Consider the following 24,573-nt stretch of genomic DNA (forward strand, 5'->3'; position numbering starts at 1 on the left):
TATTAAGTGACCTTGGGCAAGTTATTTAACTTTCTGAAACTGTTTCTTTGACTACTTTTAAAAAGGTGAGGTTTTATTGTTTGGTTTTGTGTTTTGGTTTGTCTTCTGCTTTTTTGTTTGTTTGTTTTCAGACAGGATCTCTCTCTCTTTACCAGGCTAGAGTGCAGTGGCTCTTCACAGGTCCCATTATAACGCACTGCATCCTCCAACTCCTGGTCTCAAATGATTCTCCTGCCTCAGCCTCCCCAGTAGGCGGAACTACAGGTGCGCCCCACGGCGCCTGGCTAAGAAGGTCAGTTTTAATAGGGATTATGCTTTTACTCTGCACATGGAGGTGATTTTTATAAAGTCCCAGCTAAACTTGGGATACTCAATAAAAAGCCATAATTTCAGTATTTGGTAATTACAAATATGTAGTGTGATAAATACCTTTCATACTTAAAGCTCACTTAATCTTCTGTGTTATTTCCTTAGGATGAAGTCTTATAAATGGGATTACTGGGTCAAAGAGTATATACATTTTTATGGCATTTAGAAACACATGTCAAATTGCTTTTCAAAAGGTTTCCTTCAATTATACAGCTACTAGTAATGAATTGCATCACACATTACATCAGATTCCCTTTATGTCCCCCATACACATATTATGTGAAACATTTGTAGTTGATTGTTTTAATTTTCTTTCTGTGGAATTTGAACATTTTTTCTTTTTGAATGGCAAGACTCTTGTGTGGAGCGACAGCTCAGACAGCCACGTGGGCTGCGAGCCGCGTTGGTGGACTACATCTCCCAAGGTGCTCCGCGGGCGCGCTGACAGGAAGTGGCCGGAGCATCTCCCGCCTCCACGCCGGGGCGAAGAGGTTCTATCCGGGGCCTTGGCGCTTCTCTTTCCTTTCGCGCCGGTTGCCGCTGCGGAGCGCGGTGGGTCCATGTGCGCAGTGAGTGGCGCTATTCCTGGCCCAGTAGCTCCCGAGCTCCTGGTTTGAGCGAGTCCGCGCTGCGATGGACCCCAATACCATTATCGAGGCCCTGCGGGGCACCATGGACCCAGCCCTGCGTGAGGCCGCGGAGCGCCAGCTAAATGAAGTAAGGACGCCGGGCTGGCGGTGGCGGCGGGCGGGCGGGCAGACTGTGGCAGGCCGAGCCCCGGGAACTGGCCAGAGGCGCGGACGACGTCGTGAGAGGCCCAGCTGGAGGGGTGGGGCGGAGGTCTGACGGGTAGTGCCACGCCGGGGAGCCTCGGTGTGGTGCGGTGGTGGTGGTTGCCGCCAAGGCTGCCTTTGCGTCGGATCCTGAGCTGGGCCTCTGGCTGCGGTCGAGGCATGAGGAGCCGGCAGAGGCGAGGCGGGCGTGACGGGCTGGACACATGGCCGGCTCGGGTGGCCGGCCGCCCTTTGGCTCATTCCCAAGCTCGTTCCTCGCGCCCAGGAGGGGGCGAAACTCACTGAGAGGTTTTTCAAGACGGTTCAAGACTAGTCTAGCCGGCGCCAGGTCTGGAGGGGCTCCTGGGAATGCCGACTGGTCCATTGGGAGCTGCACTTGTCAGCCTTGTCACTTCACTGGGCTGATCTGTGGCCTGTCTCGGGGGCACAACTTTCTCCTCTCTGACTGAGCTGTTAGGGAAAGCTTTCGAAGCCAAGTCCACGCCTCGACAGAGCAGGGCTAGTGCCGGGTACTTACGTGAGTCTGATCCTTGCTCTTCTGCTGTCATAATGCCCCAGTTGGAAAGGTTAGGTAATGTAGTGGAAAGGGTCAGGTGAAGTGCACCCTTCGTATAGCAGCACCACTGATATCTTGAGTGACCTTGGGCAAGTCGCTTAACCTCTTGATCCTGAGCTTCCCATTCATAAAATTACGCCATAAGGTTCCTGTGACAGTCAAGTGAGATAATGTAAGTCTGAATGCCTTGAAACGTGCCAAAGTCCGTGTCAGTTCAGATACTGCATTCACTGAGGGTTAGTTTCTTTTTACAATATTTTTGGGGGACCACCCCTTGGAAAACAGCTTTTTTACTTGGATATTTTATTGTATTTTCTTTAGCATCATTTTTTGTTTTTAAACTTTTGCAGTTTTATATATTAATGATCACTATTTTAAAGCCTTCTTAAAAGGGCTGCAGTAACTTCTATGTCAGTTACTGTCTTTTAGTGTACTACTGCATCTGCAGCTTTGGTGAGGTTTAGTGTACATTTTTTTCCATAACTATATCTAGTGTTAGGGAATAGTGTACATTTTTTTAACTTAAAAAGAAGTCCCATTTTAAAATAGAAATTCAATTGTTTTATGCTTCTCTTAGGTGGTAGGTGAATAATTTAAAAACATTACATATATTTATATCTTACCAGAAACAGCAGAAATATTACTAATTGTACATTTTCAATTTAAAGTGCTGTACTAGGGATCCCTAACCTCATGGAACTTACAGTTCAAGAAGACAGAGTTTAGCCAAATTAAATGTGAAATTATTTCAAAATAAAAAATTCTATTTTATATGTAAATGAGACCATTATTATACTAAGACTGATGATTACATGGTCAAATTCTTAGACTTAAAGTCACCTTGGGAGGAGCTTACATTTCTTTTGGATATAAAATAGTAAATTGAAACAAATTCCTACTTAGAGCAGTTACTAAACTATGGAGGGAGTCCTGAATTACTTTTTGTTTTTATTTTGTGATAGACATGGGTTAAGATGAAAATTATTTTGCTTATGAGGTACTAATGTAGTTGTAAGTCTAGAACACTTAAAAGTTTAGCCATGGTGATTTCTACCATGACTTTGCTCATTATTTTGACTAAATATACTTGCATGTAATTATTTTTAAAAATTACTACTTGAAAGAATTGTTTCCCTTATATGAAAATCGGATAAATGATACTTCCTGAAAATTTGAAATTCATTTATTCCTCTAGCAGGTATTACGTGTCTTGTTAATGTTATATGCATTAGCATCTTGTAATAAAGACCTGGAGTAAGTATTTCACAAGCTAGTTTTTGGAATAGAAATGATCAGAACAGTATTCAAAGCCCTTTTAACTTAACCATTAAGCTGCTGTTTTGGAATACTATGGAACAGTCAACACTGCTAATCTTTTCTGTCAAAATTTGTTATGTGACCTGTATTTCTGTGATTATTAGCTATTTACATTTTATACATTTCTTTCAATTATTGCACACCTAGATTTTTTAGTAATTTTCCTAAGGTAACTTTTCTAATAGAATACTTTTATCTCTAATTTTTATTCCATTTTAATACACTGCTTTGCCCCTCCCTTCTTCCATTTAAATACTTTTTGTTTTGACTTTCTTGTGGCAGAACTTTGGTTGAGGAAACAGCTCCCAGATAAGTCTTAAATATAGTAAGGATGAATAAGTACCAGTTTATTTCTGGGAGGCTCTTGCTTTGAGAAGATAGATGAAAGAATCATTCTGTGATGTCTCTTACTCTACTGAAGCTGCGTTTTGGTTCATTTAGTTAAAAGAAAAAAGATCATTGACATTTGACTGAATCTCTTTGCTAAGTGAGGTAATCACTAACTCTGTAAAAACTGTGTAAATGTTATCAAAGTATTTATAGTGTAGATAGCTTCAAAACAGAACAGTGCTCCTGCCTTAGAGCCTTTGCACTTAATTGTTATATATGCTTAGAACTCAGTAATCTCCCTGACTTGTTCTCTCACTTCCTTCCATCCCTGTTCAAATGTCTCATTATCACTGAAGAGTTCCATGACTGCCATACTCCCCATTTCCCTTCACTTGTTTATTATTCTTTATAGCACTGATTTATCATACATATTTTACCAATTTTTAAAAAAAATTATTTTAGAGACGGGTGTCTTGCCGGGTTGCCCAGGCTGGAGTGTAGTGGCTATTACAGGCCTCAAGCAATCCTCCTGCCTCTACCTGCTGAGTAGCTGGGATTATAGGCTGGGTGTGGTGGTTCCTTATTTTTGTTCTCCCCTCTATAATTTTAAGTTTCATGAGATCAGGAGTTTTTATCTTTTGTTACTATTATTCCTTGATTTGCTGATGTTAGGCTTTATTTATGGATTTACTATTATAATAGAGAACAGTATGGGCTTTAGTGCTATTATACCACTCCCTGGTTGAGGACTTTTGGGGTATTTATTTTTATTATTACTTATAGATAAAATTAAGAAAATTTTATTAGATTGTTAGGGACCACAGTGAGGACTGTATTTTTGGCAGGTATTTTCAAGATGCATTTCACTTAGTGTTCCCCACTGACTTACTCTGTAGTATGTTCGTATTTTGATTCCTTTCTTTTTTGTTTTTTGGACCACTGTTACAACTTTGGATCCCATTGTCAATACTAAATATGTTCCTATAGCAAACTTTGCCTTGAAGATTAGAGAAAGCAATTGAAAGGTACAAGTGTTCTTGGAAATAAAATTGAAAGCCCTTTAGCCATTTTATTTATTTACTTTAACTACTGAAGGGTTCTGTACTAGCTGAGGGATCTTGGGAAAATTATTTAACATCTAAGCACCAGTTTTCTTTCTTTTTTTTTTTTTTTTTTGAGACAGAGTCTCGCTTTGTTGCCCGGGCTAGAGTGAGTGCCATGGCGTCAACCTAGCTCATAGCAACCTCAAACTCCTGGGCTTAAGCGATCCTACTGCCTCAGCCTCCCGAGTAGCTGGGACTACAGGCATGCGCCACCATGCCCGGCTAATTTTTTCTCTATATATTTTTAGTTGTCCAGATAATTTTTATTTCTATTTTTAGTAGAGATGGGGTCTCACTCAGGCTGGTCTCGAACTCCTGACCTTGAGCGATCCACCTGCCTCGGCCTCCCAGAGGGCTAGGATTACAGGCGTGAGCCACCCCGCCTGGCCCAGTTTTCTTATTATATAATGAAAATAGTACTGGGATCTGTCATTGTATTATGTGGATTGAGTCCTCCATATTATCTTGAACTACTGCATGTGTGCCAGTTGATTAACAAATTCCAGGTGCTATACAATTTGTTTCCTACTTCAGTCTGCTATCTTAGTAGGTTTTTTTTTGGACACAGAGTCTCACTCTCACTCTGTTGCCCAGGCTAGAGTGCTGTGGCGTCAGCCTAGCTCACAGCAACCTCAAACTCCTGGGCTCAAGCAATCCTCCTGCCTCAGCCTCCCAAGTAGCTGGGACTACAGGCATGCGCCACCATCCCCAGCTAATTTTTTCTATATATATATTTTTAGTTGTCCATATAATTTGTATTTTTAGTAGACACAGGGTCTCGCTCTTGCTCAGGCTGGTCTCAAACTCCTGAGCTCAAGGGATCTACCCGCCTCGGCCTGCCAGAGTGCTAGGATTACAGGCGTGAGCCACTGTGCCCAGCCTTAGTAGTTTTATATCTCAGTGAAAAATAAAGCTTTGGACATTGGGATCACTAGTATGTAGCATTATCATAACATGAAAGTTGGCACAATTGTAAATACAGTGCCTAGCACATAATAGGCTCTCAGTAAATATTTGTTGAATGAAGAAAGAAATAAGAACTTGAATAATTGAGATGTTAAGAATACTCATCTTTGAATCTTTAAAAAGATTTGTGTTAGGGCTATCTGTCACTTCAATTAAATGCTATACTTTGGAGATTAGACTTAAATATGGAGTCTTTAAAGTACTTTTGTTTAGGTAATCTAAAATACGTGACATTTGGTATACATTCACTCAGTAAACAATTGAGTGTTTATGATGTTTCAGAGATTATTTGGTCTTGGGAATACAAAGTCTTCCTACACGTGTACACACACATGCACACAGAATTACTTGTTTCTTCATTTGTAAGATAAGGGTAAAACCTCTGAAGATTTTTGGCAGATTATTATAATAGACAATAATCTTTTGACCTTCTTCCTTCTTTAGCTACCAGTGTTCTTCCGTGGAAACCTTTCTATATGCAACACTTTAGTCATGCTGCTTAATCTCTGTTAAGCTCTTCACCTACAACTAAAATTTTCCTGTCCTTAAATCTCATCAGACCCCTCCTAAATGCCATTTTTCCAGGAAGGTTTTCCCCATACTCCAGCTTATGTTGACCTTTCCCTACTCTTTTTGTGGTACTGTGTTAACTTACAACTCACCTTGTTAACACCTAATCTTATATTTTCCTTTACATTTTATTTTACTTGAACTAGGTGATTGCTAACTGTCCCTTCTCTAAAAATTCACTGATTTTGAACCTGTTTAGCTCCAGTGGGAATAAAATCTTTAGATCAGGATCTATTTCTTTTTTAATCCCCAGAGGTTAGCTGAGAGTTGACACTCAACATACAATTGTTTCTGATATTTAAAACATATTTGGAAAAAAAATGAGTTCCCATGATGTAGCAGATGCTATCCTTGATGCTGAGCATCCAACACTGTTCACAAGAGAAAGTCCTGGCTCTTGTCAAACTTACGTTTGAACTGAAGTTTTAAATGTAATAATAGGACAATTTTTTTGAAATATTTATTCTGAATAGTAGTTCTGAGTCTGGTCCATTTAACAGCAAATGTCTGGGTATGAGGCATGGAGCTAAGTATTTAGAAGTAGATGCAAAGAAACTCATGATTCTTGCCTGGAATTCTGTAGCTCCATAATCACCATGTCACTGGCCCTCACAATACATGTGGTCACTACTATAATAGAGCTACATATAAGTTTTGGATGAGGAAACCGTTGAATCAGACTTTGGTTAAAACAGATGTGATCTCAGCATCAGTATTGTCTCCCATGTTATACATGTAGCCAAGAAAAATGCCCTAAGTGAAATTAGAAGCCTACCTAGTAGCCATTTAAACCTTCAGTTCCAAAGCTGAGTGTGCTGTAAAATGATTATGTGGGCAGAAATGCTGCTTACTCACTTGCTTTATGTGAAAAAGTAAGTGGATTTGGTTTTGATAAGTTTCTTGATATTTTGTGTTTATCTTTTCAACTCACACTACCCCGAGTCACTTTTAGGATCATCACAAATAGTTAACTGTTACTGATGTATGTGATGTACCTTATTTATAAATGGTTAATTTTATTTTATTTTATTAAAGGACTTATAAAATGCTTAATGAAAATTTTAGGTCTGTAAGCGTGCACGATAATGGCATATTTGCAGGATAATTTGGCATGTTTAGAAATTAAGCAAAATATTTGAGGATTAAGTGTATATTTTTAGAAGACTAGAGTAGTAGTTTGAATAGATAACATTCCTTAACTAGGAATGTTGGGAAGTAGATACTGTTGTGAATTTGGGAGAGGGAAACTCCCTAGATACTTTGGCTGTTAGACAGGAAGCTATTCAGTGACATAGTGTGTTGACAGATCTGAAAGAAAGATAATACTATATATATATTTTTTTTAATTTTTATTTATTTATTTATTTATTTTTTTGAGACAGTCTCACTCTGTTGCCCAGGCTAGAGTGCCGTGGTGTCAGCCTAGCTCACAGCAACCTCAAACTCCTGGGCTCAAGCAATCCTCCTGCCTCAGCCTGCCTAGTAGCTGGGACTACAGACATGCGCCACCATGCCCAGCTAATTTTTTCTATATATATTTTTAGTTGTCCATATAATTTCTTTCTATTTTTAGTAGAAATGGGGTCTCGCTCTTGCTCAGGCTGGTCTCGAACTCCTGAGCTCAAAGGATCCACCCGCCTCGGCCTCCCAGAGTGCTAGGATTACAGGTGCTGGCCTGTTTGTTTGTTTTTGAGATAGAGTCTCCCTCTGTCGCCTGGGCTACAGTGCAATGGTGTCATCATAGCTTACTACAACCTTAAACTCCTGGGCTCAAGCGATCTTCCTGCCTCATCCTCCTAAGGAGCTGGGACTATAGGTGCGCACGATGCCTGGCTAATTTTTCTATTTTTAGTAGAGATGGGATCTTGCTCTTGCTCAGGCTGGTCTGGAACTCCTGAGCTCAAGTAGTCCTCCTGCCTTGGCCTCCCAGAGTGCTAGGAAGGAGTATAGGCATGAGCCACTGGACCCGGACAATAATACTTTATGAATATTTGTAAGAAGGCCAGGTGAGGTGGCTCATTCCTATAATCCTATGGGAGGCCAAGGTGGGAGGATCACTTGAGGCAAGGACTTTGAGACCAGCCTGAGCGATGTAGCGAGACCCTGTCTCTACAAAAAATAGAAAAATTAGCTAGGCATGATGGCACATGCCTGTTCTACCAGCTACTTGGGAGACTGAGTGAGGTAGGAGGATCACCTGAGCCCAGGAGTTTGAGTTTGCAATGAGGTATGATAATGCCACTGTACTCTAGTCTGGTCCACAGAGTGAGAACCCTGTCTCAAAAAAAAATTGTAAGAAAACAATGATTTTCTTTTTCAGATATAGTAGATAAATATGTATTTTGTTTATTGTTTCTGTCAGTGGCACATTAATGAGTCTGATTTAGAGTGGGCTTTTTCTTTTGGTCCTCAAATAATTTATAATAAGGAAGTTTTTAAAAATTCCTTATTTGAAAAGCATGTAAGTATTACTGTTATTTAATGAAGGCAGGAGAGCACAATGAATAGCCTCAGTCTGGTCCTGATTCTACTACTTTGATGACTTAACCTCTCTGTGCCTCATATTTCACTTAGGTAAAATAAAATAGATGAATTTGCCTTTTTCACTTAGGTGAAGTAGAATTTGCCTTTGTCAAATTCTTTAGTAAAAAGGAAATGTTAGAAATTGTTTGGCTGTTGAAATTACCTGGTTGTATTCATTTTATGTAAAAATATGATATCACAGTGTCTTCAGGCCTCGTATTTATGAATGGTCTGTAGTGCATCAGTTAATTGAAGGTTTCTTTGATTGCATTTCAATGGAGAAAAAGAATAAAAAGTTATGGTCTTGAAGAGTAAGCTTTTAAAAGATACTGACATTAGGTGATTGCATTGGAAAATGTGGATCCAGAGAGAAAACTGATTTTGGGGGAAATGAGTTAAGGTTTAAGTCTAGTTTGAGGTGCTGGTAAACATCAAGGAGAAAAAGTCTAGCAGGCAATTAGGATGTGGAACTGAAATTTAGAAGAGAAAGCAGCAATGGAAAAGTGATTTTTTTTTTTCCTGCAAGTGATTAGAGAGAAGGGAGTATGATCCAGAGGTGTGAGGTGGACTAGAGGGCTAAACTTTAGGCCATGCCCATTTTGGGGAGTTTGAGAGTCATCTGAACAAGGAGGCTGGAGATTTTGTGCATAAAAGTAGGAAAGAAGCCAGAAAAAGGAATTTCAAGTAAGAAGGTTGATTGTTAGTTTCCTTTTTCTTACATAGATTTTGTAAATTTTCTACCAGTGAGCATGAATTACTTTTGTAAATAAGTAAAAAGCTAGTAGGAAAAGAAAGGGATGTTGACATTTCTAAATGAGAGAGGTTAAAGCAAACTGATGACTTTCTGGGTGTAAAAAGCCTCTAAAGAATTGGTTGGTAACCTTGAGGAAAGCAATTTCTGATTACAGGGTTATTATTGAGTGGAATGCTAGTAAGGGATCAGGCTAAGATTGTAAGTTAAAAGGGTGATAGTATTGGGAAATTTGTTGATGTAAATACATATGCTTTTCTTATTTTTCCTCTCTTTTAAAGACATTCTGAGTGGCAGAGTAAGCAGTCGGGAAGCTGCTTGTGGAGTAGAAAAGAGCAATAGGTTTTTCAGGCCTATTACTACTACCTGTAGTAATAATAGTTTTTCATTCATGTTTTCTAGTCAGTCCTCGACTTACATCCTTCATACTGCTTCAAGACCTCATCTTCCTACAGCATAGATCTGATCATGTAAAAACTTTCAAAAAGTTCACGTGTTAGATCTTTTTTCTTTTCTTTTTTTTCTTTTGCTCTGTTGCCCGGCTAGAGTGAGTACCATGGCGTCACCCTACCTCACAGCAACCTCAAACTCCTGGGCTTAAGCGATCTTACTGCCTCAGCCTCCCGAGTAGCTGGGACTACAGGCATGCGCCACCATGCCCGGCTAATTTTTTCTATATATATTTTCAGTTGGCCAGATCATTTCTTTCTATTTTTAGTAGAGACGGGGTCTCACTCTTGCTCAGGCTGATCTCGAACTCCTGACCTCGAGCGATCCACCCGCCTCGGCCTCCCAGAGTGCTAGGATTACAGGCGTGAGCCACCGCGCCCGGCCGAGAGCTCTTTTTAATGTGTGATAGTTTGCTACACCCAGGAATGCTAGAAAGTTGTTAGAGATTAACCAATGCTTAAAAGAATGGTTTTTCCTAATTTGAAGAGTTAATGTATATCTTTCATTTGATCTGTGTTTTATAATTGTACAGATCTGGGGCCTTTCTTCCTCCCATTTTTAAACTTGATTGAAGTATAATTTACGTACCATAAAAGTCACCTGTTTTCAGTGACAATTGATGATTTTTAGTAGGTTTATCTAGTTGTACAACCATCACCACAGTAGGGATGGTTACGTCCCTTATATCAGTTTATAGGTTATCCCCCATTGAGCCTCCAACCCCAGGCTAATCTACTTTCTGTCAGTTTTCTTAAGACTCTGATGTCCGATATTTAGTATTGCTCTAAGTCCATTTGTTATCTTTGGGAGAGTACAAGGCTTCCTTCCTTAGGGATCTCAGGCTGGGTGGAGATTTGTATGGGGTAGCTAGATAGATGTCCCAGGTTGAGTTTGCTTGTGCTGTCCCTACTGACAGAAATATCCTTTCTTTCTTACTCTTAGTCTAGCTCAATTGTCTGAAAGTTATGCTCTTTTTATCCACTGGACTTTTAAAATTTATTGTGTGGATTTGAAGGTATTAAATAAAGTTAAAAGTGATATGTGCTTATTTACATAGTTCAATTTTGTTGGTTTTTAAAAATAACTGTTGAATTCACCGATTTAAATTATGCAATTCAATGATTTTTAGTATATCCACAGTTATGCAACCATCACTACAATCTTTAGGACATTTTTCATCACCCCAAAAAGAAAATTCATACCCTTTAGCAGTCACTCCCCACTTCCCCCCCCCAACGTTTAGGCAACCATCAGTCTACTTTCCATCATATAGATTTGCCTATTCCAGGCATTTCATGTAATTGAAATCATGCAATATGTAGTCTTTTGTGACTGACTTCTTTCCTATAGCATAATGTTTTCAAGGTTCATACATGTTGTAGCATGTATCAGTACTTTATTCTTTTTATTGCCAAATAGTATTCTATCATATGTATGGATATGCCACATTTTATTCATTCATCAGTTGATAGACATGTAGATTGTTTCCACTTTGGGGCTATTATGAATAATGCTATTGTGAACTTTTGGATAAAAAGTCTTGTTGATTTTTTTAATAAACTGAGTAGTTTGCATGTAGTACACAGCTCATATAAGTGTATAGCTCAGTCAGGTTTTTTTTTTAAGACGGAGTCTCACTCTGTCACCCTGGGTAGAGTGCAGCAGCGTCATCATAGTTCACTGTAACCTCAAAGTCCTGGGCTTAAGCGATCCTCCGGCCTCAGCCTCCCAAGTAGCTAGGACTACAAGTGCAAGCCGCCATGCCTGGCTAATTTTTTCTATTTTTGGTAGAGACGGGGTCTTGCTTTTGCTAAGGCTGGTCTCAAACTCCTGGCCTCAAGGAATCCTCCCACCTCAGCCTCCCAGGGAGCTAGGATTATAGGCGTGAGCCACTGTGCTCAGTTTTTACTAGTTACATCTGGGTAACCACCACCCACACCAAGATGTGTACGACATTTTCATTGGCCTAGAAAGTTCCCTGATAACTCATTCCTATTCTTCCCATGCTCAAGAGAAGTTGTATACACAAAACCATGTATGTGTGTTTTATGGGCAATTTAGGAACGAAAGAATAACTTGGCTGTATTCAGTTTATGCCTTACTGATATTAGAACATACTCTCTGAGTGAGAAAGATGAAATTCTACTGAATATGGATATGTAAAGAACATAACATTTGTTATGTCTTGATATAGTTTGCTAAAATATTTTCCATATGTTATTTACTCCTTACAGCCATCCCATGAAGTAGATTTTATTTATTCTCATTTTATAATTGAAGATTTAGATCTACTGAATCAACTTGCTCAAGGCTTAACTATCTAGGAAGTGGCATCACCTAGATTTACAACCAAGACTATCAGATTGCAGCAGTCCATTCCAGGAATTCACAATTTAATGCAGAAGATATGTGGTGCAATATAAATGGCCCAAAAAGTACCATAGTAGTAGTGTGGATAGTAATGTCCTTTGTAGGCTCATCTATCTATCCCTTAAATATAAAAACCCTTTCTTACTTTACATTGCCCCTAGGCAATAATATTTGCTTCCAAGGCATTTATTTGTTGGCTCTTTTAATTCATTCAATAATTTTTTGTAATATTTTAAATGTCAAGCATTATATGAGGGACAGAGCATACAAATAATATGGTCCCTACTCAGTGTAGTCTAATTACTGGAAGAAACACATATAAAACTAATCTACAAATATAGTAATTACAAATATGTGATAAGCATTATCAGGGAGAAGAATGGGGTTATGAGTGTAGTAGGGAGCCCTATTTTAGCTTGAGTGATCAGGCAGGAAAGGCTTCTCTAAGGAAATAAGTTGAGACCCAAAAAATGTGCAGCTCTGAACCAGATAACTATGGTGGAGCATGGGAGAGAAGAATGTTGTAGGTAGAAAGTCACAGCATGTACAAAGACTCTGAAATGGGGTAATATATTTTTGTTTTTGCTTTTATTATTGTTAATTGACACGTTATTGTACATATTTATGGGATACAGCTTGATACTTTGATACATGTATACAATGTATAATGATTAAATCAGGATAATTAGCATAGCCATCATCTTAAACATTTGTCATTTCTTTTTGGGAACATTCAAAATCCACTCTTCTAGCTATTTGAAAATGTACAATAAATTGTTAATTATAGTCACCTTACAGTGCTATAGAACACTAGAACTTATTTCTACTATCTAGCTGTTATTTTATATCTATTAAATATGTTTCTTGTTGAATGAACCTAAAGAAGGCTGGTAAGGTGGAGCAGTTGGGGGTGTGTGAGAAATGAAGCTGCAGAAATAGTCAGGGGCAGCATATCTTCCTGCAGGGCCTTGGAAGTTGCAGAAGGAAGTTGTTAAAAGGTTTGCTTAAAGGGGGTTGATTTACAATTTTAAAAGATTGTGGGCTGCTAAGTAGAGAATGTTTGGGGGCATAAATAGTTAAATTAAGAGGGATGATAGTTGGACTAGGTTGGTGTTAACGGGAATGGAGAAAGTGGATGCATTAAAAAAATAAACATTTTGGATATAGAATTGACAGGACTTGATATAAATTGGGTTGAAGTGGTGAGGATTACTGTGAGGGTAGTGATGAGAGGTTGGGAGAGGTGGTACAGGGAAATACAGTAACAGCTTTGAGGGGAAAAGATGCTTTGAATGTAGTAAGTCTGAGAATTCTGTGAGGTAATGAAGTAGGGAAGTTACAGTGCTCTGGATTGGAAATAATGTATTTGACATATAGATAGTATTTAACGACAGAGATTGGATGAGATCAGCTAGAGAGTGGAAAAGATGGCCTATGATCAAGTCCTGGTGAGTTCTAGCATTTAAAGATTAAACAGGATGAGAAATCTGCAAAGGAGCCTGAGAAGAAGAGAGACCAGAAAAGTGGTGTGCTGTGTGGCAAAGATGAAAGAGTGTTTAAAGAATTTAAAGAAAGTGATAGTGACTTACTGTGTTCAGATCTAGTTAGAGTAGAGGTCAGGATCAATACTTCCCCTTTACCCACCTAACTACTCTTTGGGTCTTACATCTACATTAGGAATTAGGAGATTGTCGTTTTGATTCTTCCATAGTGCCCTCTACTTCTTCCATTATACACTTGTACCTCAGTATAGAGGATTGGTTCCAGGACCCCTATGGATGCTCCAAGTCCCTTATATAAAATGGCATAGTATTTGCATATAAACTACAAACATCCTTCCATTGACTTTATTTTTGTTAACTTTTTTTACACACCCTGATCCTGTGGACCGTAGACTTTAAATCATTTCTAGATTACTTTTAAGACCTAATATAATGTAAATGCTATGAAAATAATTGTTATAATGTATTGTTTTCTAAATTTATATTATTTTTTATTGTTATATTGGTTTTTTTTTTCCCTGAATAGTTTTGATCCTTGGTTGGTTGAACCTATGGATACAGAACCCACAGATAGGCCGGGCGCAGTGGCTAACGCCTGTAATCCTAGCACTCTGGGAGGCCGAGGCCGGGACGATCGTTTGAGCTCAGGACTTTGAGACCAGCCTCAGCAAGAGCGAGACCCCGTATCTACTAAAAATAGAAAGAAATTAGCTGAACAACTAAAAATATATAGAAAAAATTAGCCGGGCATGGTGGCCCATGCCTGTAGTCCCAGCTACTCGGGAGGCTGAGTTAGGAGGATTGCTTGAGCCCAGGAGTTTGAGGTTGCTGTGAGCTAGGCTGATGCCACACCACTCTAGCCTAGGCAACAGAGTGAGACTCTGTCTCAAAAAAAAAGAAAAAAAAAAAAGAACCTACAGATATCAGCGGCCAACTGTACCCTATTTGCAGTTATCTGTTTGATTGTATTGTTTTTCTTTATAACATAAAGTTTCCATGAAGTCATGGAGCCTGGTTGTCTTGTTCAACTCTGTAGTCTCAGCTCCTGGCATAATGTCTCGTACCAAGAACACCTGAATAAATAATTTTTGGAGTGACTAAAGAATCACTTTAGATTCTAATGTGGAAGAAATTTTTTATATTCAAAGGGAAAATTCTCAGTGAGAATCTGTTTGCAGAATGTTTGAGGACAAACGTCTGTAAAGAGTGAATGAGAATGAAAATCAGAATTAATTTTTTAATTTTTATTTTTTTCACCTAAGCATAAAATGAGAAAATCAGAATATTGTTTAATTTGAACAAATGTAGAAAAATACTACTACTTAGGCTGATAGAAGATGATGTTATAGGTGGTAGTTGTATCAGGACAGAGGGGAATGAAACAGAAAATATATAAGAAAGGATTTGGCCGGGCGCTGTGGCTTACGCCTGTAATACTAGCTAGCACTCTGGGAGGCCGAGGCGGGAGGATCACTCGAGGTCAGGAGTTTGAGACCAGCCTGAGCAAGAGTGAGACTCCTGTCTCTACTAAAAAATGGAAATGATTTGGACAGCTAAAAAATATGTATAGAAAAAATTAGCCGGGCATGGTGGTGCATGCCTGTAGTCCCAGCTATTTGGGAGGCTGAGGCAGAAGGATTGCTTGAGCCCAGGAGTCTGAGGTTGCTGTGAGCTGGGCTGACGCCACGGCACTCTAGCCCAGGCTACAGAGCAAGATTCTGTCTCACAAAAAAAAAAAAAAAAAAAAGGAAGGGATTTAACTTGAATGTTCAGTTCTTTAAAAAAATTGGTTAAAGTCCTTTTTGTATATGTTACATTGTGTTTTCATAAAAATACATTTCTAAAAGTATGATCATATAGTTTGTATCCTACTTTTATTGTATGTTCAAAGCTATTGGTTTTTAACTTTCTGTTGAAGTATTAATAGGTATACAGAAAAGTGATCATAAGGGTACAGTCAATTAATTTTCACAAACTGAGCACACTTGTATAAAAAACACCAGCCATGTTAAGAAATGAAACATTATTAGCACCTTGGAAACTACCCCTAAGCTATTCATTTTTATTGATTTAGGATGTGTCTGGCCACTTAATAGAATGGCTCTATGGAGAAATTATTACTGAAAAGGGGAAACAGGTATCACAGAGGATACTGTTTTTGAGCTACTGCCACCAGTGTAGGTTAAGAATGCTAGTTGGGGGCCTGGGCAAGGTGGTTCACGCCTATAATAATCTAGCACTTTGGGAGGCAGAGGCAGGAGGATTGCTTGAGGCCAGGAGTTCGAGACCCCATCTCTACAAAAAAATAGAAAAATTAGCTGGGCATGGTGATGTGTGCCTGTAGACCCAGCTACTCAGGAGGCTGAGGTAGGAGGATCACTTGAGCTCAGGAGTTTGAGGTTGCAGTGAGCTATGATGATGCCACTGTATTCTAGCCTGGGTGACAGAGCAAGATCCTGTCAAAAAAAAAAAAGGAGAAGAATGCTAGTTGGGATAAATGGGAAGTATAGTGGTATGCAGGCAAACACAAACATCCAAAATGTTTTAGGATTTAAGTAATCAAATTCATTTGAGTTCAATATAGCGGGAGGGGAGTAATGAGAAATAAGGCTGGAATCGAGTTATGAAGAATCTTCTGTGCAAGCCTAGCAATGGAAAAGTATTGAAGTTCCTTGGATCTGTAATTTTTGAAGTATTATTTATTTGCAGAAATTTAAAATATACTTTTTTGTTTGTAGGCACACAAGTCTCTGAATTTTGTTTCAACACTGCTCCAGATTACTATGTCAGAACAACTGGATTTACCTGTGAGACAGGCAGGCAAGTTTCCTGAGTTATTTTCTTGAGTGTATATAATATATTATTTAAAATGTTCATAACTGAATAGCAGAAGTACCTTGGTATGACCCTTCAGTGATTTTTTTTTTCTTCCCCTGAGAATTCATTTATCTTCAGTGTTTACAATAAACAGCAAGTGCCTTAATAATTGGTGGCAGAGTTTAAAGGAATAACTTGATATTTAGTTGAATCAAAAGAGAAGTTGAAAAAAGAAATTGATGAGGTTTATTAAAAGATTCCATGTATGCTCAGTTTCTTTCCCTGATGGGTGATTCTGAGACACAAACCTCTTTATGCAATTATTCCTTACACTTCTTTGCTGTTTTATTTTAACAATTTAAAAAGTACCATTTCTTAGTTCTGTTCAACATATTGAGCAATTCCCTCATCATCAAATAGTCTTTGAAAATGTGGCACGTTACTTGTGAATATTGTTAGTCTGCAAAATAGTGGAATTTACATCTTTAATTTCTCCTTAATCTATTTGAATATGTAATAATTTTGTTAGAGGAAATATAAAGTACCAAATAATTTTATCATTCTAGAAAAACAGATTACTTTTTTTTTTGTTATTTCTTGCTGTTCTTTTTCCCATGTCTATTTTGTTAAAAAATTTTGTTTTGCTCACTTCACTTAATGTTGTATAGTAAGCATTTCCCTTTTCTTTCCATAGTTTTGGTCTTCAAGTTCATATTTTATTTTATTTTTTTGTTAGGCAAGCACGAAAATGAGGTTTATTGAGTAAAGAAAGATAGGATTATAGGGCAAGAACAAGATAATAGGTTTACGGTGTGTAATACATATGCGACAGATGACGACTTGGACCCATTGTCACAGCAAAGGGAGAGCCAAAGGAAGGGCAAAGAGAGCTCAAATTCATAGTTTAATGGCTAAATTTATGATAAATAATTTATCATAATGTGCCATATGCAATGAACCAGTTCTCATAATCTCAGTTAGGTCTATTTTGTTAACAGTTATATTTCCAGTGCCTAAAATATTGCCCAGCACACTGTAGGTGCTCAAGACATAAGTTGGTTGTGATTTATTTACTTATTTTTACCTAAACTGTACTAGGCAGATATGATTTTTAAATTTTTTTCTTTTTCATTCTCAAATGCATGAATCAGACAGATATGATTTTTTTTAAAAAAATATTTTTATATAAGTTGCACAGTAATGGAACATTTTTGTACTTATAGTAATTTGGCTGAACCTTGGTCAGCAGTAGATCTTGTGGTTTTTTGTTTGTTTGTTTTCCATTTCTAATTTAATAGAAAAGGTCAGTTTGATTATGTCTCTTTTTCTCTTATATTTAATCTCATTTGTTAGTTGACTCTTTTCCATTTTTTAGGTAGGAATCTTTGCTTTTAAATCGAATTTTTACTAACAAATTAAAGTGTTTGTCATTTATTTAGGGGGGATCTTAACATGTTCTAGGGACTTGATTATGTGTACTAGAAAATTTAATTATACTAGAAAATTGTTTTGGTGTGTACAAACCTGGAAACAGACTATGGAATTGGCAGAAAAATTTTAATGCCATTAATTTTAAAATTACATACTTGGAATAATTGAATGATACTCTAATGCATGGCATATGGTAGTTTCATCTGCTAGACTTTGAATGATTTAGTTCATTCTATCTACAGGTAGAGCTCAAACATTCTGGATGGAGTAGACTGAATCATGAGATCCTTGCAGTTCAGTTCTCAGTTGTTTATGTTTTGTTGGAGCGAAAAAAAACTTTTAAAATACCAAATCAAAAAAGTATATATCCCATTCCTTTATTCATTGAGATGGAAAGAAGTACTCAGAGACTGCATCCAGAGACATTGGGGCTGTTATCAAATCTTAATTTTGGTCTTTGTTCTGCTTTGGAGATAATCAAAATTACGCAGACTATATGTTGGTTCCATATACTGAGTCAACATTCTTTATCTTAAAACTTCTGTTGGGTATTTTAATGTCTACCTTAATCCTTTTTGAAGTACTATAAGATGGGGTATTAATTCCCAAAATAAAGCAAATTAGAGTATAAAAATCCTAGTTCTGTCAGTTATTCTTATTCAAATAGGTGCAGGACTCCAGGTAAGAATTGCAAATCAGAAAAGAGCCAGTGTATTTTAGAATATAGGAATTAATTAATTTTGGACGATTTCCCTTTTCAGTGCATCCTATACATTGTGATCCACTCCCCCCCTCTCTCCCTTAGGGCTGGGTAAAAAGCATCGTTAGCAGCCTAGATTTTGCCACATCATCAGTTTGTTAACTTTTGTCAAATAGCAATGTGCAAAGGTAGCAGTATGATAGCTGACAGAAAATGATGATGTCTGATTTTTGAACACAGCAAATTCTCCCATGAAATAACATGAATTTGAAGTGGTGTGTGATTGAAATACTTAAATTTATAGTCTAAGACTATGATAAAAATTTATCACCTTTGTGTGATTAGTTGTAGCAGCTATATTCGTATGTGTATGATGGTTTTGTCTTTAGAGTTTTCATTTAGAAAACAGATTTGATAAAATTAATTTAACTCTCATAGAAAACAGTATAAAAAGTGTTTTGAATAAATGTGATGCAAAAAATCTTAGATAACAGTTTCCTTTGTGATATGTTTATTTGCAGAGTTCTCTTAGACTATGTCTTTAATAATTGGGGGCAATTGCTATGACTGTTAAATTTATGTTTTATGGACTTTTAAAAATAATTGAATGTAATATTTTGTTTATAAAAGGATAAACTTATGAACAATGGTCTGAAAGTAATACTTGAGGTATGGACACTTAAAAGGCCTTTTCACTTGCTTTAATAGTAAACATTCTTTTGTCAAACTGATCTGTATTTTAGGTGTTATCTATTTGAAAAATATGATAACACAGTATTGGCCTGATCGGGAAACAGCACCAGGGGATATATCTCCTTATACTATTCCAGAAGAAGATCGACATTGTATTCGAGAAAATATTGTAGAGGCCATTATCCACTCCCCTGAGCTCATCAGGTATGTATATTTTTTAAATGTACCCATTGTTGCAGGTATGTAATTTTCAGGAGGTTTGGTTTTGTTTTGTTTGGGAGGGAGGACTGGATCTTTTCAGAACAAACAGGCATGTCATTTTTGTAGCAGAAAACTTAACCAACAAATGCCATTATAGGAGAATGCCTTTTTGATTTATTTTCTTACTACACTTAAATTTTACATTTATAAAGCCAAAAAATTCATTTAAAACCTGTGAAATATACAGTGATCAGTTGAAAGGAGGGTAAAGAAAGCTATGGAATACTGTTTTATACTTTATATTATGTAGTCTTTTGATATTTGAAAGCTCTTGTTTTTATAGGATTTTGCAGAATTTTTAATGAACATAGTTGATGTTCTTAAATGAAACCTGTCAGCTGATAGAGATGAAAAATAAAAAACACCTGCATTTGTAACATAGTTGTTGGTTTTCTTTTAAATGAATAGGAACAAGTGGTTTTTGCTAAGTGGCTTATTTTGAATCATCTGCATTCTTTGTACATCCAAATATCAAATGGGCTATTTGAAATTAGGTTTTGTCTAAACAGCCATTTTTCTTTGTATGAGTTTGAAAAATCTTATCTAAGTAGGATTTCTTTCTTCTTACTGTTTATTTTTGACTTTCAGGGTACAGCTTACTACATGCATTCATCACATCATCAAACATGATTATCCAAGCCGCTGGACTGCCATTGTGGACAAGATTGGCTTTTATCTTCAGTCTGATAATAGTGCTTGTTGGCTAGGAATTCTTCTTTGCCTTTATCAGCTTGTGAAAAATTATGAGTAAGTGTCTCTCAATTCCTGTAGAGTTTTGAGAAGTAGGAAAATTTAAGTCAGTTTGAACATGTAAAATTACATTTGGCGTAGATGCTAAAATTAGTGAATTGTGTTAATTTTAACTTAGTATTTTCTTTTTGAAGTAGTTTCTTCTTCTGTTGATTCCACTAAGAAACTCCTGTGCCTGTTTTTCTTAATCATTGTCTCTTTATCTCTAAAGTTGGGCTCCTCAGTAGGTGCTGATAAAAGGCCTTCAGATGAGGGTTTTTTTTAAATGTGAAGGTGATCAGAGTACATTGAGCATCAGAGTTCTTTATTCTGGATTTTTATCTTAATTTGAGTTCTTGATAAACTTGCAGAACCTACCTTTAATTCTTCAAGAAGAATATGTTGAAAGTTCATATTATCAGTGTGTTTTGAGGAATATACTATTGCCTATTTCATTGTTTGCATATTTGAGCAAATTATGGTTCAGATAGGTAATTAGGATCAGTAGGAAAGATTTTAGGCTAAGGGATCATTTTAGATCTGGGTTAAGGGATGGGAAAAAAATCTAACCTGGAAAGTTGAGATATGGCATTAGGAGTGGTAATCCAAATGTTGAAGGAATTTTCTCTTAAGTGTGTGGTGAAAGTAATGAAATTGATAGGCACTTGAAAGTTTTGATGTGGAAAAATTATGAGAAAGGCATAAAGAAAACTTTTATACCATGTTAGTGACTTTATTTCCAGTGCTAACAGCTACACAGATGCCATTGTGAGCCCTCTAGTTCTGGGACTTGTAGTTAGCCTCCGATACCCTCTTTGGGTCCCATCTCAAAGTAGCTGATGAACTGCTGCTTTTGTTCTGAGCAGGAGAGAAATATACCATTTACAGCATTGGTACTGGTGTTTTCTTGTGTTCCCACCAGCTACCCATCTTCCTGCTAAGGGATGTTCCAGCGGTTGCTCCAACCTCTGTCAGAGTGCCAGTTGTAGTTCTGGTAAGTGAGTGACTGAAATTGGAGAGAATAAAAACAATAAGTTGTCAATGTCATTGAGGAAGTTCTAATCTCTCCTGTCCTATAATCTTAGCAGGAGAGAATTTGACAGGGATTTTTAAATGGGAGATATAGGAGGCTGCTACAATATTCGAATTCCAGTTCATTTTCAGCTAGTGTTTGATTGTGGAGCACAAGGTGTTCACAAGGGATCTGTGTGGACTGAAACAGTTCTAAGAAAATTTATGGAGAACTTAGAATTTGTGGTGGTCTTCAGGAGCATGGATCCTCAGGAAATGATTGTCAGTTAAAGGAGCACAGAAGGAACATTTGAAGAGGAAAGTGTGTCACACCATATGGAGTAGTATGAACAAAGAAAGAAAGATACAGAGGTGGAAATTTGAGACACTGTCTTTAGTGGATAGTGAGGAGATCACTTAATGATATTGATAATTTCTGGTGAGAGCTTAGGGACAATTGGACTGGTAAATTGAGACCATGTTAAAGAGGATTTTGAATGCTACAATGAGAAATTTGGGTGTGATCTTATAGTTACTGAGGAACCATTGAAGATTTTTTTTTTTTTTTACAAAAAAGTGATAGGATAGTATTTAAGGATTTTCTGAGTATGGTTCACCAGTTTGACACATCACAGCCCTGTGGTAGTAGACTTTTATTAGTGTCACATTTTCATACTTTCAGGGACTTTTAAGTCTTAGGGAGTAGTAATATGTTCGGTACTATAAATTACTTTCATATTCATCAGCTTAGATTAACAACTAGCACCACTCAACTCCCAGTCCACTATTCAGGGTAGTAAGGGAGGTAGGAGAGAAGAGTGTCTAACATGGAACAGGTAGTCACACTCTCTTGGTGAGGGTGATCACCTGAGATGTGTAAATGGAAAGAGCTGCATAATATAGTTCTCACTTTTAGTGTTAAAAGGGAATTTTGTCTATAATTATTATAGTTTGTATAATCAGATTGCAGAGTACAATTTGCTTTCTTTTATAAAATTGTACTATTTTATTGACTCAAAGGTACAGATAAACTTTTAGATGTATGTTAGGTATAATTTTTTTAGCACATGAAAGTAATACTTAAAATAATCTGCTAGTTAATTGTGTTAATAGCCTTAACAATCATTCGTGTGAACATTTCTCTTGGTGTTTTTTTATTCTTGGCAGTTTGGTTCTCATTTCACCCAGGAGGAAAAAAAATCCAGCTTTTGAAGAGAGTCTACCTTTACCTTTTTAAAAAGTACTCAGATACTCAATTCTTAAGTATATTTTCTCCCTTAAAGAAGGAGGGTACCAATAAATAAAACAGATCTGTGGAAAACCAATTTAAAGCAGTTTAGATAATCATCTGTTGCAAAAAGATAAGCTGTGGCTGTTAGAATAATGGTTTCTATAACATGTAGTTTGTATTTGCATGTCCACAAAATTTGCCTATTGACTGCTTAATAATGGAAGCTAGAGTTACTTTTCCATAGTTATAACCTATAAATTTGATTATTGTTATTTTTTAACAAACCAATAGACGTTTTAACAGTATTGTTAAAATGCTAACAATGTATGCAGAAATATCTCAGGTCAGCAATTCTTTATCCATAATTTTTATGCAAAATGGAATTCAGAACTCAGATTTTTTTTTTTTTATTTTAGAAGGGTAGTAAGGCTCACATAATACATGTTATGTAACACTCCTATTGACATCTGTAGCAAGCACCCAGTACCTTATTATATCTGCTATAAAATATGTGAATATTGACCCCAAATGGGGTAAATGAAGATCATAAATAGCCTGTTGAGGTCATGTTTTGTTGCCAAATGGGTTATAGAACTTTTGGATTATGATGCTTCTAGAACTAAAATATTTTCTGCTTTGTACATGCCACTTCTACCTCAATGCTGTTGGTATGTAAATTACTTAAGGATAGTAGTATATAATCGATCTTATGTATTCATCAACTGCTACTATTTAAAAGCCAGGTCATTGTGCCTCCCCATTTGTATCAATATTCATTGCATAGTGGTTAAGAGGGCAGACTCTGTATTTTAGCTGCTTAGGTTCATGCTTAGATGTGTAATACTGGGAAAGATAGTTTATTACCATGCCTCAGTTTCCTTAACTGTAAAATTGAGGACACTAATGGGGGCCTTGAAGATTATTGACCTCATAGTAAATGTTCAAAAACTATTAGATATTCTTTGAGGTTTTACTCAATTTGCTTTTTTGTGTGGTTTTCTTCCAGAGTAGGTTTTCCTTTTTTCAAATTGGTTAGGAAGTATTTGATTATATTTGTGTAAATAAACAAGTAGTTTAAATACATACATATAAAATTGTGGAAATAAATTCTTACAGAATTAGTTTGTATTCCTACCCAAAGGTATAAGAAACCAGAGGAGCGGAGTCCATTGGTAGCAGCAATGCAGCATTTTCTGCCAGTTCTAAAGGATCGTTTTATCCAGCTTCTTTCTGATCAGTCTGATCAATCTGTCCTCATCCAGAAACAAATATTCAAGATCTTCTATGCTCTTGTTCAGGTAAATTTTGTAAAGCAGATTTTATGTATACAACGTTAGTCTGTCATTTACCACATTAAAAATTAACAAAATTTCAGCATCTGAATAATTACAATTGAAAAGCTAGAGTAAGTAGATGATTTGATAGGGATATAGAAATTGCCAAAATTATAAGTCTAAAGAAGCGTACTTCCCCAGATACATAAAAAACCCTAATAAATCTTAAAGTGGCAATCTCAAGTTCTCTTAAACCATCCAGCACTAAACAATTAGTAAATTTTTTTTTTATATCTCTTAGCTTAATTTGTGAGTCTGAAAGCCAGTTACTCAATTATAATTGGCATTTAACACATACTCTGATATGCACAATATACATAGATTGTCCTAATAAATATAAAACCTATTCTATACTTGGCATAAAAGTACTAACTCTGTGAACTTGACTGGCACACAGTAATGGATTTCATCATTTCTGTATATTGTTCTAAATTATTCTGGCATAAAAGATATCCACTAAGGAAATGGTTGGGTCTGTATTCTCAGTGTAATATAATTACTTATAAAACAGATTTTTTGGTTAGGATTTAAATTCTGGTTCTTTTTGTACCAGATTGCCATAGAAGGATTTGTCTCATTTACTAACATCTTGATTCAAGTCACACCGTTACTTCTTAAATTCTCATTTAAATAGATCTGTGACTTCACTTCTGTAAGATTGTAGCTGACTTACTCCATTGCTTGGTTGGATTTTGCATGTTTTTGCTAGATCTTTAAAGATATCTCCCAATCTGATTCTAAGGATACTTTAATGCCATTTTATTG

General features: G+C 36.8%; 1 protein-coding gene across 3 annotated transcripts in view; it reads left to right on the forward strand.

Annotated features, from left to right (window-relative positions):
• Window positions 1-861: 861 nt before the first annotated feature.
• Window positions 862-24,573, forward strand: part of IPO7 (importin 7) — a 50,036-nt gene continuing 26,324 nt past the window's right edge. For 2 of the 3 annotated variants that reach the window (XM_045557489.1, XM_045557491.1), the window contains exons 1-5: window positions 862-1,086; window positions 16,340-16,421; window positions 19,293-19,446; window positions 20,092-20,250; window positions 23,616-23,772. In XM_045557489.1, the coding sequence (XP_045413445.1) occupies window positions 1,003-1,086; window positions 16,340-16,421; window positions 19,293-19,446; window positions 20,092-20,250; window positions 23,616-23,772 (636 nt within the window). In that variant the 5' untranslated portion in view covers window positions 862-1,002. The remainder of the gene's footprint in view (window positions 1,087-16,339; window positions 16,422-19,292; window positions 19,447-20,091; window positions 20,251-23,615; window positions 23,773-24,573) is intronic. The other variant, XM_045557490.1, reaches the window with a different exon arrangement.

This window comes from Lemur catta, chromosome 7 (assembly GCF_020740605.2).
Source record: "Lemur catta isolate mLemCat1 chromosome 7, mLemCat1.pri, whole genome shotgun sequence".
In the NCBI taxonomy this organism is placed as follows: Eukaryota; Metazoa; Chordata; class Mammalia; order Primates; family Lemuridae; genus Lemur; species Lemur catta.